Raw genomic sequence first — 20,327 nt, 5'->3', positions numbered from 1 at the left:
TTGTACGTTCCTTTCTTCTTGAGTATTCTTGGCACCTGTTAGCTGTGGAGGCTCCTCTTGGGGATTCCCCACCCTTTAGTTATCAACACCTCTGAGATGTTGAACGCAGCATTTCCTGAAAACATGGGACCCCAGAACATTAATTTCTGTCTCCCCAGATACCTGTTGACTCCAGCAGAAACAGCCTGCACCCCACTGGTCCACACTGTGACTCGCAGGCCTGCGGTCCAGCGGCTGGCACAAGCGACGGCACTAGGAGGCAGTGGACCTGGCACGTCAGTCATGTGACTAGTAAGTGCCGGAGACACGTGTCAACACAGACGGTGTGACAGCCATGCTTGTGGCTGTGTACAATCTGACGAGGTTGTTGGCTTGCTCTGTTTTTCTGAAATTTGGAATGTGTTTAGGACACAGATCCACAGATGTGCTTTTCTGTAAAGGGCCCAGGCAGTGCATATTTTAGACACTGGGGACCAGAGGGTCTCGGCTGCCAGGGCCACCTTGCCCCGTAGTGTGTGAGCAGCCGAGAGTCCACGGTGGAAGGCACGGTGAGTCCAACAAAAGCTCCCACTCTGTCATTTTCGCCTGTCACAGTTTTCTTCTGTCTTTTCCCCCAACCACTTAAAAATATAAAAGCCACAAAAATAAAAGGCAAAATAAAAATATAAGAGCTGCTCCTGGCATGGGCCCTCGCCCGCCGGCAGATGGGCAGGACTCGCCAGGCGTAAGCAGATGACTGGCAGCGGGAGAAGCAGCTCCTTGGCCGGCGGCTGGTGGCGTGGGCGCCAGTCTGCAGCTGCCAGCTCAGCTGGAGGGCATGTGTGGGCAGCTGGCTTTGCCCCTGCAGCCTGGAAGAGGTGGAAGACCAGACTGCTGTCCACCCTGGAAGGAGGACATCAGCCCAGTCCCGGCCCCACCATGTGCTGCCTGGAGCCGTTTCTGAAGATGTCCCCGGTGTTTCTGCTCCTCCTGGGCCTCGCGCAAGCCTGCATCCCTCGAGAGGGTAATGGTCCCCGGGCATCTTGGGCTGGGTTCGGACAGGACCCCCGAGGCCTCACAGATGCCCCTTGTCCAGGCCTAGGCGTCGGGTTTCCTCTCCCCTTGGAGGAGGTGGCCGGGTGGGCGAGTCCCCGTTTGCTGGCCCAGCCTTGGAGAGGCGCACGCCGGTGTCTGCGTCCTGGTCCTTACTGATGGCTTCTTGCAGTCACTCTCCTCATCCCACTAGTGGGTCATAGGGTCCCCAGTTCCCAGGACTGCTCGCGCCGTTGAAGAGGTTGCTGTTGTGTAGATGCAGGACTTGACATCCCCACAGAGAGAGGGTCCAGTGAGACTCCGGCCCCTGCGATGTGCGGACACCGGAGAGCATGCTGGGAAGGGACTCCCTCCTCAAGTGCTCGTGCCACTCCTGGCTTGCTCCACATGCTCAGGGCTGGGGACCCAGAGGTGTCCTCCTGGGATCCCCATGCTAGGCCAGCAAACGCGTCCTGACTGGGGACCCAGAGAAGGTCTGTCCAAGACCCCAGTGAGGCGCAGGGCTAGCAGCTGAAGAGTCAGGAGACTGTCCAGGCAGGCAGAGCTGCGCGTGCAAAGGCCCTGGGGCAGAAGGCCCCGAGGAAGGTGGACAGATGGAGGAGGAGGTGGGGGACAGTAACAAGAAGGGAGAGGGCCTGGCAGGGGGTCTGAGGGCTTCTGAATGTCTTCCTCAGGGTGAAAGGAAGTGTCTCACACTTCTAGGAAGGGAGTGCGGCGTGTGTGTGTGTGTGTGTGTGCGTGTGTGTGTGTGTGTGTGTGTGTGAGAGAGAGAGAGAGAGAGAGAGAGAGAGAGAGACAATCAGCTTTTCCCCAGGGTGAGGAATGGTTTGGGTGGGAATCAGAGTAGAAGCAAAGTCACAAATTCAGACATGTCAGTCACCAGGAGGACAGCAGCACGAGCAGGTGACAGACGTGGAGGAGCAGGAGTGGGGACCCGGTGCTGGAAGTCAGGGAATAAGGAGCAAGGGTCCCCCATTTCCCTTCTGTGATCAAGGCGGCCCCTGACAGGCAGGAGGGCACTGCCGAGCACGGTGCCACCCCGGGTTCCCGAATTCCCTCACCTGCTTCCTCCACTCCTTCCTGCCACAGCCCCGCAGCACACGAGAGCCACACCACACAGAGCTGAGGCCTAAAGACAGAGCGCACTCAAATGTCTCCCCTTTCCCCAATGGACGGCCTCTCCTGGAGGATCGGCCGGGGTCCTCTTAGCGCTTCCTCACACGGGGCCACGGGCTCCAGGCTAACACTCGGGCTTGGGCCCCCAGTCTCCCTTGTCTCTTTTGAGCTCAGGACATCTGGACAGCTCTGGTCAGTGGTTCTCGGAAGGTCTCTCAACCCGGGTTTGTCTCAAGTTCTCCCTCGATGGGACTGAGGCCAGGCACTTGGGACAGGAGTGCCACAGATGTGGGTCTCACGGTGCTGCTGGGTCTCACTGCGCATGTTGACTCTGGCACGTTGGTGGAGCTGGTCTGCCAGCCTCTCGTTACCGGTTCTCCGTGGTGGGCACCACATCTCGGGGGGTACCTGGAGAATATGTAGACATCCTGCTTCTCCTCCACGTTGGCCCACTGGTTTCAGCATCCATCCGTGCATTTCGCCTGCAGATGGGATCACTGTAGTGTTCCTCCAAGGGCGATTTTCCCTTTCACATGCTGTAATGGAATTTCTCTGTAAGGAAGCGCTGATCCTCCTCCCTCATTCACTTCTTTTTCCTTCAAGTTTTTGTATCCGTGTGAACTCATGGGTATCTACTGCATCAATAGATGCATTTTGAGGGCAGCAGAGTGATGACCAGAAACTCCCTCTGGGCTTGCTGAGTCTGAAGTGTCGGCAGATGACCGAGACATTCACGGACTCCAGGTTCCATGAGCACAGGGCTTGGGAAGTGTTATTTACTCCTGCCCCCACAGCTTTCCTCCCATCAGATTTGCAAAGGCCCACAGAGCAGGGGCTGTGTCTGATGTTTCTGTGTCTCTAGCAGGAGGTACAGACCAGTGTCTGGAGAGTAGACCAAGGGAATGTTGGATGGTCGGATGGATAGTTGGGTGGATGGTTGGGCGGATGGTTGGGCAGATGGTTGGGCGGATGGTTGGGCGGATGGTTGGGTGGATAGTTGGGTGGATGGTTGGGTGAATGGTTGGTGGATGGTTGGGTGGATGGTTGGGCGGATGGTTGGGCGGATGGTTGGGCAGATGGTTGGGCGGATGGTTGGGCGGATGGTTGGGTGGATGGTCGGATGGAGGTTGATGGATGATGGATAGGCAGACAATGGATACGTAGAGGGATAGACAACAGACAGACGGATGGATAGATGGGTGAATGAGGGTTGGGTGGATGGAGAGATGGGTGGCAGGTAGATGGATGGATGGGCAGACAGATGACCTGGGTAGCTTCATTGATACAAAGAATGGATGAATCATCTTTCCTCCAGGGACACACCTGCTCTAGTCTTCTTGGTTACTGTCGTGATCTGAGCCTAATGCTTACTTCTCTCCCTGCTCCCTGCTCCCTGCTTCTGATCCTGTTGGAATCCGAATGGCTGACACTTTCACCCCCAGTCGCAATTGAAGAAAAAAGTAAGAACTGTGATACCCCCAGCTCTCTATCCCCACAGCTAGCACCTCTTGACCCCCTTGCATCTGGAGATGCCCCTGGGAACTCTGGGGAAGAGGGGCCCCCCACTCTAGCTGGATTATGGTCTAGGGGGCCTCTGAACATTTAAAATTTAGTAAGAACCCCAAAGAGCTTATTTTTCTAGTTTGGGTGATCTTTATTGATGTTTACTTTATTATAAACTAAACGTTCCTAATTAAAAATATCTATTTGCAAAGGGCCAACAGCACAGGGAAGATGCCCCACATTGTTAGTCACCAGGAAAATGCAAGTAAAACCACAGCAAGATTCCCGTAGACACCCTCAGATGACGCATTACAAAAGAGGGACGGAGGGCAGGTGATGTGGCTCAGTTGGTAGAGTGCTTGCCTCACATGCACAAGGCCCTGGGTTCAATCCCCAGCACCAGAAAAGAGAGGGATGGTAACAAGTGCTGGCCAGGACTCAGGAGGAATCAGAGCTCTCCTCTTTCCCCTCTGTGGAGGAGAGCCCTGCTCCTGAAAATGCTAAACATTGAGTCACACACAATTCCACTATTTTTTTTTTCTTGTGGTGCTGGGGATTGAACCCAGGGCCTTGTGCATACGAAGCGAACACTCTACAAATGGAGCTATATCCCCCCCAGCCCTGGCAATTTTACTTCTAAGTACATGCCCGAAAGAAATCAAAATAGGAGTCTACACAGGCACTTGAGCATAGCTATTCAGAGATGCTCTCTTCATAATAGTCAAAAAGTGGAAGTAGCCAAGTGACCTTTAACTAACGAGTGGCAAACACAAGGGGCTCTGTGCATACGGTGGATCACTGTTTAGCCGACCGTGGAATATTATTCAGCCGTAAAAACAAAGAGCCAACAGATGCTGCGGCATAAATGAACCTCAAGAACCTCCTGCTCAGAGGAAGTGCCTGTCATTTTCAGTTGTCTGAATCCACTGATATGTGACACCCCGAGAGGCAGATCCATAAAGACAGAAGTGTGGTGGTGGTTGCCAGGGGCTGGGTGTAGAATTGGGGGTGATGCCAGACACGGTGGCGCACGCCTGTAATCCCAGCGGCTTGGGAGTCTGAGCAAGAGGATCATGAGTTCAAAACCCCTCTCAGCAACTTAGTGAGGCCTGAAGCAACTCAGTGTAGGGTCGGGGCTCAGTGGTTAAGCACCCCTGGGTTCAATTCCCAGTACAAAAAAAAAAAAAGAATTGGGGGGTGATGATTATGGGGTGTAGGGTCTATTTTTGAGGTGATGAAATGCACCAAAATTGATGTGATGAATGCACAAATCTAATCTGGAAAATACAGAAATGGGTGAATGGTATGGTATGCCGATCACACCTCCATACAGCTATTGCTTACATGCTTATTACTTCATTAAAAATAAGGATAAAAACACACACACAACATATTAACATAAAATATTTTAATGAAATGACTTTTTTCCTAAGCCAAGCCAATCTGGTGGGAGGAGGGGGGTCGCTGTCCAGGTTGCGAACGCCTTTAAGGTCTGGCTGACAGGAGCTGAGGTCTCACTTCTGGCTTCTGGGTCCCCTCTGTTGTGACGCTCTGTTTTGGTTGAAGCAAACAAAAGCCCAATCTCCCCGACAGGGAGGTGGGAAAGGGAGGATCATGACCTTTTGGGCCGTCTGGGACTCTCCAGAGGACAGATCAGCAGCCCAGAGGGGGAGGGGCCTCTAGGGAGAAGGGCTTGCTCAGTCCCGTAGAAGTCCCGTATGGGCCAGGTGCAAGCCGGGCAGCCAGGGGCCCAGGGGACATTGGTCTAAGACCTGGAGTCCCACAGGTGTCACAGAACCTGGAGCTGGACGTCCAGAGACAGGAGGAGATGGGCGTCCGAGTGCGGGAGCAGGGCAGGGGCCGGGCCTCCTCTACCTCTGTGATCCCTAGAATGGAGCCCAGCAGGCTGCTCAGTCCAGCCCTCACGCCAGTCCCCTCCAGAGACCCCCTCACAGATGCACCGGGGCAGCCTGGCCATTCTCGCACAAGACAGGCACCAGGCTTCCCTTCAGAAAAGGGACTGGCGCGCTGAGATGGATGCCGTAAGGACTGAGGAAGCATCCCGCCAGCCACCGGGGCACCCCCAGCCCAGTCAGTGAGACGCGCCAGATCAGCCATGGCCCCTGGAAGGCCCCAGGCCCCCCGGTGGTCCCTGGATGAGACTTTGAGAAGAGTGTCTTTCTCTCCCACCCCTGCAAGCCTGCAGACTTCCAGAGGACAGGGACTGGTGCATCTATTCCTGAGGCCTAGGACAGTTCCTACCCAAAGGGCTGCCCAAACTGAGAGTGTTGACAAACACAGACGAATGCTATGCCCCAGACTAAAGGAAGAAGAGGAGGGCCGGGGAGCCCCGCTCCAGGCACCCAGCGTGTCCTGAGGGTTAAACGTGGAATGCAACTTAGCTTTCAAACTAGTGCTGTCCCCAAGGAGCCCGAGGCTGTCAGCGCTCTGGATCCTACACCGTCACTCACCTGGGACGTCCCAGAGCATCCAGGCCCCGCCCAGCCCTGTCAACCCACAGGCCTCAGGTGACAGTCTGGATCCTTTCACTGAGAAGCTCGCCTCTCGGTTTGGAAAAACCTGAATAAAGGCAAACTCCTCAGGGGTCACACTTCAGTCGCTTCACAGTGCACCGTTTTAATTGTTTGATTTTTATTTTATGTTAAATTACTAACGTATTAATATCTAGATTAGTTATATAGATTACCATTTGCATTAACATTTAATAATATTTGAATCAATAATTAAATATTTAAGATATTATGCTGTTTTAACCTAAAATGTTTTACTTTCACTTAATATATAAGATTTCCAGGGGGCTGGGGTCGTAGCTCAGTGGCAGAGGGCTGGCCTAGCAAGTGTGAGGCACTGGGTTCGATCCTCAGCACCACATAAAAATAAATAAAACCAAGGTCATGTGTCCATCTACAACTAAAAATTTAAAAATAATAAGATTTCCAGCATTTTAAAAGTTCTCCAGATTCTACTATAAAAATCTCCTTCCCTACCTATTGCCCAGTTCTCCTTCCTGAAGGAACACAATATTCTTTTTTTTTAAAAATTTTTGCTTGCTACCAGAGATTGAATCCAGGGGCACTTAACACATCCCCAACCCACTGTTTTTATTATTATTATCATTCTATTTTGAGACAGGGTCTCACTACGTTGCTGAGGCTGGCCTTGAACTTGCCATCCCCCTGCCTCAGCTCCTGAGCTGCTGGGGAAACAGGTGTGTGCCACCACACCCAGTTAATCCCAGTTCCTTGAAGATCCTTCAGAGACGTGTGCTGGCACGCTCCAGGTCTCTGCGTCTGTTTTACCTAACAGTCAGTACGTCGCACAGGCGGCTCTGCGTGGGCCTGCGTCCTCCACCTGCAGTGCCCCCTGAACACTGCCCCGGCAGTTGGCTGTGTGGTTTTTCTTGAGTCATGTCCACTCTTTTATCTAAGCAGTCACTCACTGGTGGGCACCCGGGGTGCTTCCAGGAGTTTGCTCTTTTAATCAAGGCAGGAACTCATCCTGTGTGAGGTCAGACCCGTGGGAGACACTCAAATCTATGACCATATATCGTAGGCATCCGTAGAATCAATGTATGCAGTAGTCCCTCGGCATCCAGGACCCTCCCGCCCCCACTGCCCAAGGACACCTCAATCTGGATGTTCAGATCCTATGTAAACGGGGGTGGAATCTGCCTCTAACCTACTCACCTATCCATCCCTAGATTTCCTATTGAACCTAGTACACTGTAAACACTAGATGCCTGCGTAGTGTGTTGTTGAGGAGGGAGTGAAGAGTGGGAAATGTCGCGCATATGCAGGTTTGTCCAGTAGCGGGGACTGAACCCAGGATGCTTGATCAGAGAACTACATTCCCAGCACGTTTTACTTTTGATTTTTTTTTGTGGGGGGTAGTACTCGGGATTAAACTCAGGGGCACTCAACCACTGAGCCGCATCCCCAGCCCTATTTTGTATTTTATTTAGAGACAGGGTCTCACTGAGTTGCTTAGTGTCTCACTCTTGCTGAGGCTGGCTTTGAACTCACGATCCTCCTGCCTCAGCCTCCAGAGTCTCTGGGATTACAGGTGTGCACCACCTTGCCAAGCTGCAAATGCAACTTAATATATATATCAAATATATTTTATATATTTGTACACACACACACACACACACACATTTCTGTCTGTTGTGGGTTGAACCCTTGGGTGCAGACCTGCGCGTTTGAGGGCTTACCGAGTACGTGTAGGATTAGATATAGATCTGGGCTCACCTATCACACGAGACGCTAGTTACCTATTAGGCCCCAGGCTGTGGGTATATGTACAGAAGTGGCCTGTGAAGCCCATTTCTAACTGTCCAACTAAGGGGTCTCAGCAGGGCTTGGAGGTGCTCGCCTGTAATGCCAGCAGCTTGGGAGGCTGAGGTAGGAGGACCAACCTCAGCCATTTAGGGAGGTGCTAAGCAACTCAGTGAGACTCGGCCTCTAAATAAACACCAAAAAGGGCTGTGGGTGTGGCTCACTGGTTCAGGGCTCCTGAGTAGCCTAGGCCACACGTCCTCGGAGGGCGGAGGGCTGCCTGGCATTAATTGACCCTCTCTCCTCCTGCCTTTGTTTTCCGCTGACCCCGACCTCTGACTCCGTCGTCCTTCAGTCAAACGTGAGTCACTTCTCCCTCCCCATGTGCGTCAGGGTCCTTGGCCCACAGGGGGGGACCAGGGAAGCTGCACCAGGGCCTGACGCCCCACCCAGGGCAGGTGGGCATACCAGAACCCCCTGGAGGGCCTGGTGGGACCACAGGACGGACCCCCGTGTGCCCCGGGCCTCGAGGGAGGCTGGGTGTGTGCGAGACGGCAGGAGAACCCGGGGTTGCTGATGGCACACCCGTGTCCACTGTGCAGCGGGCTAGATGTGAGTGGCCACAGGTGGGTGAGAATAGCCCTGCAGGGTGCACACACCTCCCTCCTTTGCAAGAGTCACCGTCCTGGCCTCCAGCTGAGAAGTGGAGGTGACAGGTTCCCAGCTGCACCCTGGGGTTTCTGAGGTCTGGGACAAAGGGACCCTTGGGAGGGGCCGCCACGCCCCCGCGTCCCAGTAACTTATCTGCCTCAGGGCTGGTGGGGGGCAGTGAGGAGCTGAGTGTTAATTCATCTCACATTCTCTCCAAACCTTGGTTGGCAAAACCATTCCGCTGCCCGCTGCCCTGCTGCTGGACGTCCACAGTGCTGAAAGGTGAGGTTCTCCCTCCCCTCAGTCCTCACAGCCCTGACCCAGCAGAGGTGGCCTCTGTGGGCCTCCACCCAGCTCTCCTTCTCCGGGTGTCCACTGCCCACTTCTGGGGCGGGAACCGAGAAGCAGGAGCTAGACCCCTGACAGAGAGGAGCGCTGTCCCTCCCCCTGACGCAGGAGCGTCCCGGTGCCAGCTGCAGCGTGCGCTGTGACCCAACAGGAAGCCCCTGGGCTGGGGGCTGATTTGGCCTGCCCGAGAGCTGACCTGGGTGCACACTGATGTCCATCTCTGCCTCCTGCGGTCGGGTAGAACAGCGGCCACCAGCACTGTGGGGAAGTCCCCACGGACGTGGTCAGAGCAAGTCAGTGACCACACCTGGGGACTGGTTCACAATTTTGCAGGGCGAGAGGCCAAGTCAGGAAGCCAGGCGAGGACCCTCAATGATGGGGGCAGAGGTTCAGCTCTGAGCACCTCTGTGCCACCTTCCTAGCTGGGCAGCCTTGGAGAGGCCACCTCACCTCTCTGGGCCTTCACAGGACCAAATGCTGCTTACAGATGTGAAACACGTTCACCAAACCCAGGAATCCAGGACTAAGCTCTCCCTGCTCTGCCCTCCGTACCACACGTGCCCACGCACACTCATACACACTCACCCTCACACTTACACACTCACTCACACAGAGACACACACACTCTCACCCTCACACACACACTCACCCTCACACACATACACGCACACTCTCACACACACTCACACTCATACACTCTCACACTCACTCACACACACTAACACACACACTCTCACACTCACACACATACACACACTCACTAATATACACTCACATACACACAATCTTACACACTCTCACACATTCACATACTCACATATACACACTCTCACACACACACTCTCACATACGCACTCAGACACACACACACTAACACACACACTCACACACACACATACACACACTCACATTCATACACTCACATTCACATACTCACACACACTCACACACACACTCTCACACTCACACACATAATCACACACACTCTCACACTCACACACATAATCACACACTCTCTCACACACACACTCATACACTCTCACACTCACACACATACACACACACTCATACACTCACATTCACATACACACACTCACACACTCACATACTCACACACACTCTCACACTCACACACATACACGCACACAACACACTCTCTCACACACACATACTCACACACACTCTCACACACACTCACACTTACACACATAATCACACTCTCTCACACACACTCACACTCATACACTCTCACACACACATACACACACTCATACACTCACATTCACATACACACACTCTCACATACACTCACACACACACTCACACACTCTCACACTCACACACACTCTCTCACACACACACTCACACACACACTCACATACTCACATACTCACACTCTCTCACACACACTCACACACACTCACATACACACACTCACACACACTCTCACGCTCACACACATACACACACTAACACACACACTCACACACTCTCTCACACACACACTCTCACACTCACACACATACACACACTCACACTCATACACTCACATTCACATACCCACACACACTATCACACACAGTCTCTCACACACACACTCTCACACACATAATCAGACACACTCTCACACTCACACACATAATCACACACACTCTCACACACACATAATCACACACACTCACACTCACACACACTCATACACTCACACTCACACACATACACACACATACACTCACATTCACATACACACACTCTCACACAGTCCCTCTCACACACTCTCACACTCACACACGTACACACACACACTCACATTCACATACTCACACACACTAACACTCACATACTCACACACACTCACACTCACACTCACACACACTCTCTCAGTCTCACACACACTCTCACACTCACACACGTACACACACACTCACACTCACATTCACATACTCACACACTAACACTCACATACTCACACACACACTCACACTCACACTCACACTCACACACACTCTCTCACACAGTCTCTCTCACACACACTCTCACACTCACACACATACACACACACACACACAGCACTACTGGGAACGCACTGGTGGCTGCCGTCACCACTCACCTGTGCCTCTGGTGTTGGCCGTGTCACCTTGGCTGGGCGAGGTGCTGGGCACACCCCCGACTGTCACCACACTCAGTGGGAGTGGGGGCCCACTTTGCAGGGCCAGGAAGAGCTCAGATTGGTGACCCTCCCGTGACCACCAGGTGGTGAAAGGCGCGGCTGGGGACCCAGCCCTTGGCCGTGCACCACTCCTGACCGCGGAGGGCACAGACTGCAGGGCACCCAGGTGGCCAGGAGGATGCTTGGCGGGCCCAGCGGGTTGGACTCTGGTTTGTGGAAGAGGAGGTGGACCTAGGCGGAGGAGGGGGAGGTCTGCGTGTGGCATCCTGCTGCGGGTGTCACCGAGAGCTCTGTGTCCCCACTGGCAGTGCAGGGACAATGCTCTGGTCCCTGCGGCCGTGGTGGGGCAGCGGAGCCTCCCTCTGGAGCCAGGAGTGGTCCTCCTTCCCTGCCCAGCGAGGCTGCAGCGACCAGGCCTGCCTTCCAGCCCCTCCGGCCCGCTGAGCCCCTGCCGGAGGCCGGCCTGGTCCCACTGCCCAGGGTGGCTGCCTGGGTCCACTCCCAGCCCTTCCCCGCCCAGCGTCTCATCTCCTTTTCTTCTCTCTGGTGCGACTTGGTCTCTGCGACCCTTGGGCCCAACGTTCTGCTGCCGTGTCTGTGACGCCCGTGACGCCCCGCGCTGCTCCTGGATGGGCGGCTCTCAGGGATCGTAGGTAGGTACCTGCCACACACGGCACCTGGCCGGGGACTTCTGAACTCTGTGCCTGCCCTCACGCTGGGGCCACAGAAGCCCGGACACAGTAGGTTCACACTTCAGCAGCTCAGCCCTGGTGGAACTGACAGGTGACACAAGCCTCAAGGGACATTTCAGTCACCACGGGCTCCACCTAGGCCGTGGTCCCAGGTCACAGTGCGGTGATGCCAGAGCCCTGAGGCATGAGCTACACTCGTGGCACTGCACCGCGGAGATCACCTCACCCGGGGCCAGAGGGAACTTCAGAGGCCAGGGCCCCTGCAGAGGACAAGGGCCGGTGGCAGTGTGCGGAGGCCCTAAGCGTGGCCACACTTCCTGGGAGGAGAGGTGCTGAGTCGGCAGGGCGGGGGACCCCTGTGGGCCTCTCCCCTGCGGGCCTCTCCTCTGCAGGCCTCTCCCCTGCGGGCCTTCCCCTGGGCCTCTCCCCTGCAGGCCTCTCCCCTGCGGGCCTCCCCCTGGGCCTCTCCCCTGCAGGCCTCCCCCTGCGGCCTCTCCCCTGTAGGTGCTCATGACCCTCTTCTCTCCTCCCTCAGGTCTGATGAGCAGGCTCTCCCCGGATGGTGAGTGGGGGTCCCCCGCTGGCCCTGGCCCTTCTCCCTCCCTCCACAGTGCTACACTCCCTGGGCCCCGGGCTCTGGATGTACCCGCTGCAGGTTGTGTCTACTGGAGTTTGAGTGAACTGGCCCCTTCCTTGCCTCAGGAGGCACAGCCGGAGTCTGACCGAGTCAGCACCATCCTGCGGCTTTCCCTGAGTTTTAGAAATAGGATATGCACATGGGGAAAGTCCAGGGAACGCAAAGTAAGAGCCAGGCCATCCGCTTCGTCTCCTGCCCAGTTCTGAGGACCAGCGGCAACACGGTCACCTGTGTCCTGTGTGTTCTTACAAAAGCACCACACGGGAGCTTTGCTCTGCAAGTTAGAAATGGTAGTGCGTCTTCCCTCCTTCTCTCCCACACCTGGCCGTGCGGTCACACCTGAGGAAGGGCCCTCTGGTCAGTTTCGTCCTGTTTTTACTCAGGGTTGTGTCTCCCTGCCGTCACAAGCCCTGCTGCAACGAGCATTGCATGGCTTCTCGTGCTTTGCAAGCTCCATTCTGTTCAGTCCCTCAAAGGGGAACGGTGCAAGCAGGGGCGCGTGCAGGTCAAGCCTGGACAAGGTGCACAGACCCGCACCCCACAAACAGCCTGGAGGAGCGCCGCTCACGCCCAGGGTGACACCTAACTTCTCACTTTCCAACATGTGGGGCTGAAGACAGTCGGCCCCCGCGAGCTCTCCCAGTGGACTGAGCCCTGGTTTTCTTTGCCCTCGGTTCTCATCTTTTAAAAGGAAACTTTGCCTCGTTTGAGTAAGTGGACAGCAACAACCACAGGTCGTGAGGAGACAACGCAGGCTAAGCAGGTGAGAGCCGAGCGCTGCTACCTGGACGCCGCTCTCTGCCGCGGGTTCTCCTGGGCAGCGAGGTTAGCCAGCGCCAGGGGCTCAAGACCAGTGGGCTCCGAAGAGGCTCGGCTTTTGCTACAAGATGCTCGGGGAGTTAGAGCCCAGTCTGCACCTATCACCAGGAGACTTGTTGGTCTGCGGCCATCCCCAGGCGCCTCCTGTGGGTCCTTCGCACACCTGGAGTCTTGGCCCAGCGCCCTCGTCCACTAGCAGCCCAGCGAGGAGGACCTGCCTTGGCCCCTGCACAGCAGAGTGGCAGCGCTCACTGTACAGGTGGGCACACAGGACCATGAAATGTCAGAGGACGGCGTCCCCTCTCCGCTCCTGTGGCTCCGCTGCTCCTCAGAGCCAGTGGCTCTTGGTTCTCCCCACCCTGGGGGCAAGACAGCTGTGCTCGGCTTGCTGTCTCTGCAGAGGAGTAGAAGGCGCCCTCTCGGCTCCCTGGACAGGTGTGCACACCTGCAGTGGAGGAGCTCGGTGAGGATCCGAGCCTCAGGAGGGGCTGACTCCCCCAGATGGTGCCCCGGGGCCAGCTCACCCCTGCTCTCCTCCTGTCTCCCGCTGCCCGCCTGTGCAGCCGCAGACCCTCCAAGCCACCCCCACAGGGCCCCCAGCCATGACGGCAGCCTCTGTGCCCCTGAACCACCTGTGGACGGCAGTGCACCTCACCAAGGGCAGCATGTTGTCATCCACACGCAAAGCGCCTACTACGGAGCCAAAGCTCAATCTAACGCAGCCATTGCCAGGCACCCCAGGCGGAACCCCGGTAGAAGAGCAGCATCCTCTTAGTACCCCGCAGAGGTCAGCAGAACCAGCCTGGAGCTGGGCTGGAGGAGCCGGAGCCCTCCTGGGGCTGGGGTTCGTTGGCCTCACTTACAGGAGGGGAATCTGAGGCCTGGGAAGAAGCAGAGCATCAGAGACAAAGGAGCAACTAGAAAGCATTCATGCAGCTGAAGGAGCCGGCGGATGCTCGTTCTTCAAATGCGGTCTCTGCAGCACCCGAGACGGCAGACGCCGTTGGAACCAGTTTCAGTACTGAAGCCCTCACGTCCTAGGAACCTGTCAATCCTGGGCGAACCAGGACGGTTGGTCTCCACCCGTGGTTTGCGCTGGTGATGAGACCGAGGGTTCAGCTGCTGGCGCTCAGCAGCTAGCAAGCAGCAGGGCCAGGCCCAGCTCACGTGCTCATGCTCAGAGTCCCCAGCCTCCCCGAGGGGCTCCCTGAGACGCCCGCCTGTCCGCGGCACTCAGCTGAACCCCAGGTCCTTTTCCATCCTTCAGACTCTGGACTCCTTCCCAGCCAGGACCGTGCCCACACGACGGCCCTCTGCCCTGGACCCCTTGCTCCTTCTCCTCCCAAATCCTTTTGCCCCACTAACCCCTGCTCATCTTTCAGGTCTCAGACACATCAACCCCTCCAAGATGCTTCCCCTGGCTCCCCCACAGGGTCAGCACCGGCACCCACAGGCTCCTCAGCCCTGAGGTCGGCCCACAGCTCCCCCTGACCTGTCCCCCGCTTCACAATACCTCTGTCACCTGCGCCTCGGAGGAGACTGCACCCCGGGCCTGTGCCCATCGCCCTCGCTGCCCTGTGCCTCACCTTGCCCTGCCTGCCCGGGGCACTCCCCGTGGCTCTTGGAGGAAGCCAGACTCCAGCAGGGCATCCGTCTGCACCGTCAGCCCTGGGGCTTGCTGGCATCTCCAGCCCTGGTCTCCGAGGGGTCGGGACTTGTCAGCCAGTCCAGGGCCTGAGTCCTAACGCCTGTCTCTCTCTCTGCTCTGCATCTCCCCTGGAACCTGGCTGCCTGCCTTCCTGCCTCAGATAGGACAGAAGAAGAAAGTAAGTCCCGGGACAGTGGTGCTCCCCAACTGGATTCTCACACCCTCTGGGCCTTGAGACCCCTTTGAAAACTTGGGGGAGGCCTGGTGCAGGCCCTGGCATTGGGCCTTGGTCGGGGTCAGGAGAGGAATCACTGTGGTATGTACTCAGCACCCGGCCACCTCTGCGGGATGCAGGGAAGGCGCCCTGAGATAGAGCGGTTGCTGTTTCCCATGGCTGGTTCCAAGTCGCTGCTGGCTTAGATGGCCCAGTCCCCTGAACATCTAATGGCCATGGCCATTGTGTGCAAGCCATGTTGTGAATGGCTCCCAAGGGAATAGCTCCAGGGAAGGCGCTCTCTGAAAGGAGAAGAGGTGACCTGGGGGGCTCATTCAGCGGAGCAAGGCTGATAGCGGAGCACGAGCCTGTTCACCCCGAAATCTCACCACAGCTCCAATCAGATGGAGCCCAGTCATAAAGCATGGGGCCCCCAAACTAGCTGATCACCCCAAAACTTTTTCCAAAGCCAGGTTCCTTCCTGACTGCAAAGGCCGTTACGGAAGTCCACTGATCTCTGAGCTAGAGCGAGGTCCTCAGGCCTTTGTTTGGGGTGAGGTTCTGGGATCCCAGCTCAGGTCTGAGGGAGGGGGCTCCATCGGTGCCACCCTTCGGGGAGGCTGGGGATGGGGAACATCAGACAGATGCTCAATGTCTCCAGAGCACGCTCAATAGGAGCCCGAGGCCAAGACCTGGCTCAAGGGGGAACACTGCACACGTCCCTGGTCAGGACGACCAGCACCTTGGCCGTTCTGCCTGGCTGATCCTGAGTTCTGCCTTCCTCCAATATGATGCCGGGTGAGAATCCCGCATCTGGAACACCCTGGGCCAGAAGCATTCCACATCTGACTCTGTTTGAACTTTACCAGTTGGACATCCCCAACCCCAGCCCTCCAAAAGCTGAAAAGCTCCCAAATCCCAAACTGCCTGAGCATTGTGCTGGCTCAGGAGGCCCAGCCGCAGCTCGCGGATCTCAGGTGTCGGTGAGGGCGCTCAAGCCGCTCAGGCACCCGCAGGGGACAGCTCCAGGTGCCTCTGTGCCTGGCCTGGAGGGCCACTGTCTGCCCCGGGCTCCCTCTGGCCTGTCCTCCACCCAGCGGAGCTTTAAGGGAAGAATGTGTCTGGCGCAGGAGGGGCGGCCCCAGGCGCCGGTTCTCATTCTCATTCTTCTCTCTCTCTCTCTCTCTCTCCCGTGTGACTCCTGGTGACGGTCCCTGCAGTGAAGAGTGAGTGGTTTTCCTTTCCTACCTGGATGTGCTTGGGTCCCGGGAGGAAGGAAGGAGGGAAGAACTCCGGGGGGCCTGGACTCGGGCGTCCTGCAGAGGCTGTCCGGGCTGCCCCCAGAGCTGGGAGGAGAGGCCCGAGTGTGTCCTGGAGCGTCCAGCTGCCGAGCTCCCAGAGGCCCCAGGCCCCAGATGGGAAACACGGAAGGGGAACCGAGCACATCCTTCTATTCCTAGGGAACAGAGCAGCGTGAGCCCTCCGCCGGCTTCCCCACCTGCCCCAGCGGGGACCCCAGGCTCCGGGGCTCCCTGATCTCTTTAGGAGGAGCCCGCAGGGAAGCAGGGCACCCGGGAACTCTCTCCTGGGGGGCCGGGCTGCACCCAGCAAGGCCTCCAGCCCTCTGGGGCGCGGGGTGAGACCGGAGGGTGTCTCTGACTCTCTTCTCCTCTCTGCTCTGCACTTCACGGACCTTGCCGGACCCTCCCTCCCTGCCGCGCTCACGGCTCACGGCTCCACAGTACTGAAACGTAAGTTCACGTCTCTCCCTCTGCTTTGTCCACCTTCTTATCTCTGGCAGAGAAGTCTCTTAGCCCAGGGGCTGGATAAATGACGATATGGCTTTCACCTTCCGAAAGGTGGGGCATCTTATCTGAGGGACCTCCTGGGACGAGGTCTGCAGAGGGCTGGTGGTGACCCTGAAACTGAGGGCTACCTAGGAGTCAGGTCTGTTTCTTCCCTGCCACTTCTTCCCCAGGCAGGCAGTATTTACCCACACTGTCGGAGGCACAGAGAGGTCCAGCAGCCAGACCCGGGTTGCACAGCCCCTCGTGGGGTGGGTAGGAGGCTGGTCTGCCACCACCTCCACTCTCAAGGAGACTCAAGTCTCCTGCACCCTCCTGCCTGGCCCTGCCCCCTTCCTGCTTCTGCGCCGGGACTGAGGGAGCCCTGGAAGGTGTAGTCTGTGTCCCCGCCTCTTTGCGGCAGGAACGTCCAGGGTCCCCATGCCCCCTGTGGCTCGTGTGACTTTTCCTGGTCCCCTGCGTGGCTGCACCACACCTTACTCACCCACTCACCCCCCTGAGAGACATCTGGGTCGCTTCTACCTCCCGGCCCACCTTCAAAGCTGTCTACACTCAGCCCAACACGCCATCTGGTCCGAGCCTCGAGCCACCTCCAAACCCCACCTTCATGCAGGAGGGGCTTCAGTCAAACCCAAGAGACCCCAGATGAAAAACAATGCTACACATCCCAGACCTGTCCCAAGTGCTGTGCTTGTCACCTCAAGAGGCCATCCTGTCCTACAAGTGAGGATGTTGCCGCAGAGAGGGAGAGTGACCTACTCAGATCACACAGCAAGGTGCCGATGAGAGTCCAGGCAGCCTGGACCCTGCTCTCTGGTCGCTGTCTCTGCCCACCCGGCTCAGTGTGCTCCTAACCGTGATCTGATAATGCTTGAAGCACCTCCTATTAGCAGGTCCCTGCCTGGTTCTTGCACTGGGAGGGTTATTATCACCCTGTTGTTAAGGAGGGTGGAATTCAGAGTGGGAACAGGAGGGTGTGGCCTCCTGGTGTAGCCCTGCTGCACACCCAGGGCTCTGAGGACTGGGAACTCACTCCACAGCCGAGGGCTCAGCCCCCTGGGGTCTGTGCTGCTGCCCTGCCCAGGTAGCTCCTGGCCCTGGGCCTGGGGGAGAAACAGGATCTGGCCCTTAGCGGAATGGTGGTCCGTGTGGAGGGTTTGCCGCTCTGAGGCGTCTGGATGCCTGGAGACATTTCTGCCAGAACCCAGGAGGTGGCTGGAGGCAGATGGCACCTGGCTGAACCGGGCAGGTTGCTGAGCACCTTGTGTAGAGCGCCCACAGCCAGACTCCTCTGGCCGACTCCGACTAGTGTGGAGGCTGAAGCCGCTGAGCACCGTGCCTGGGGTAGGGGCTGGCGAGGGCTGTCCTGGCCAGTGGGCGCTGCTGCCTGCCCATTTCCCTGGGGCCTGCCCACCTCACGCTGCAGACACTTGAGCAGACAGCACCCTCCAAACAGCAGAGCAGCCTGCGCAGCAACAGGGAAAGCAGACCCAGAAAGCCCCCAAGGCTCGTGGGAGACCCACGTGCGCCAGGCCGCAGCCCGTGGTCGCCTCTTACTGGAGGCTGTATGGCAGTGGAGAGGCTGGGTGTTGAGGCCATGGTCGGGGCTGGGGCTCCGCTCTGGGATGTAAGTCAACAGCCAGGGCTTTTGTCTTCTCCCCCAGGAGCAGAGGCTCTTCTCTTGGACTCAGAGATACAGAGCAGAGGTCCTCAACAGTTTCTTCCGTAGAGCACCCGGGAGCAGACATCTTGGGCTCCCTGGTGACTGCTCAACGCTGGCGCAGCCTGCCAATTGGTCAGGGTGGACTGGCTGTGTCCACTGAGGCTTTTAAGCAAAGGGCCTCAAGTGCCGGTCTGCCGATGAAGGGACGGAGAAAGGAAGTCAGCCACACTGGGACGAGGCACGGCCCCCACACCCGAGCCTTGAGCACACGCGCTCAGGTGGGGAAGCCAGGCTCAGGCCATCTGTGGGAGATGTCCAGAACAGGCAGACCAGAGACAGGAAGGCCAGGGAACGGGGGTGGCCAGCCTGGGCGGGATTTGGAGACCACAGCTAACCTCGGGATTCTCTTTGGGGTGGTGAAGATGTCTAAGGTGGCCTGTGTGAAGTCTGCACACACCTGTGAACGTGCTAAGCCGCTGACTGCGCGGCTGCGGTCCTGTGGTCCTGTTCAGATGGGGTTGTTATAGCAGCAGGTTCAGAAGACCGTGCCACCCGCTGTGCACAGTGGGGAGGAGAGGGGTGCCCGCCAGGGCTTGCCCTCGGTGGCTGGCACCTCCCACCAGGTCTGACTGGGCTTTTCCTCCTCGTGGCCCACCTCTCGTGGACTCAACACTGTCCTGTGCCCCTGGACCACGCTGGCTTCTGGACCGAGGACAGAGATTCTGGGTGAGACTGTGGGAAGCTGGCCTTGGCCCTCCGATGTGCCAGGAGGAGCGGGTGGGCGGCCCTGACTGTGCTCCTGCTGGGGCCTCTGCAGTAGTCCCATGGGGGAGGTGGACAGTCACAGATCATCCAAGGACAGTATCAGCCGGTGTCCCGAGGGAGTGGGCGGAGAAGGGTGGTCGGGACGGAGAAAGTTCTGGAACCCAGCAGTCTCGAGGCCTGTGGGCGTGGTCTTGGTGACTCCCCCATCTGTCCTTGCCCTAGGCTTGCTGAGTCTTCAGGTGCTGAACGGTGAGTGGCCCCGTCTGGGTTTGCTCTGTTTGCTCCGGGCACAGAGGCCCAGCACTCCCTGGGTGCAGCAGGCTGGAGGGCACGGACGACCCTCTTGCCGCCCCCACAGCGGCAGCGTGAACGCTCTCACCTTTCCAACCATCCTGCAGCCTTAGGAAGCTTAGCTACTCCACGCTGAGCCTCATGCCAGGTGCAGGGGCAGAGCAGGGAACAAACGGACAATCCCCAGCCAGAGAGGGTTGTCTAACCAACATGGTCTAACTGACCAACATGGTCTAACTGACCAACATGGTCTAACCAACATGGTCTAACTGACCAACATGGTCTAACTGACCAACATGGTCTAACTGACCAACATGGTCTAACTGACTAACTAACATGGCTAACTGACCAACATGGTCTAACTGACTAACTGACATGGCTAACTGACATTCCAGAGGACCCGCGTCCCCCAGGAGGGCAGAGTAAGGCGGGCCCCCCCCAGCCTTCACACAGGCTTCTGGAAGGTTGGGTTGGTGGGGAGGGACTACTAGCAAAGGGCCAGAGAACGGAGGGCGCAGGCCTGTGGGGTGTGTGGGGCGGAATCCCAGGTGGGGGAGCCACATGGCAAAGGCCCTGAGGCAGGAGAGCGCCTGGCCGACAGCAAGGCCGCCATGCCACAGTGCCCTCACCCCACGGTCCCCTCACCCCACCCGTCCCCCTCACCCCGACCCAGTCAAC

At 57.4% G+C, this 20,327-nt stretch overlaps 1 protein-coding gene across 1 annotated transcript in view; it reads left to right on the top strand.

Moving 5' to 3' along the window:
• The first annotated feature begins 854 nt into the window (after positions 1 to 854).
• Positions 855 to 20,327, top strand: part of Eddm13 (epididymal protein 13) — a 24,651-nt gene continuing 5,178 nt past the window's right edge. The window contains exons 1-6 of the mRNA XM_048791475.1: positions 855 to 1,003; positions 3,591 to 3,608; positions 12,343 to 12,369; positions 13,827 to 14,015; positions 14,646 to 14,696; positions 19,581 to 19,607. Coding sequence (XP_048647432.1) covers positions 919 to 1,003; positions 3,591 to 3,608; positions 12,343 to 12,369; positions 13,827 to 14,015; positions 14,646 to 14,696; positions 19,581 to 19,607 — 397 coding nt within the window. The 5' untranslated portion in view covers positions 855 to 918. The remainder of the gene's footprint in view (positions 1,004 to 3,590; positions 3,609 to 12,342; positions 12,370 to 13,826; positions 14,016 to 14,645; positions 14,697 to 19,580; positions 19,608 to 20,327) is intronic.

The sequence above is a fragment of the Marmota marmota genome, unplaced genomic scaffold (assembly GCF_001458135.2).
Source record: "Marmota marmota marmota unplaced genomic scaffold, marMar, whole genome shotgun sequence".
NCBI classification, from domain to species: domain Eukaryota; kingdom Metazoa; phylum Chordata; class Mammalia; order Rodentia; family Sciuridae; genus Marmota; species Marmota marmota.
The sequence above is the reverse complement of the archived record's forward strand: the minus strand, read 5'-3'. Positions and strand labels throughout refer to the sequence as shown.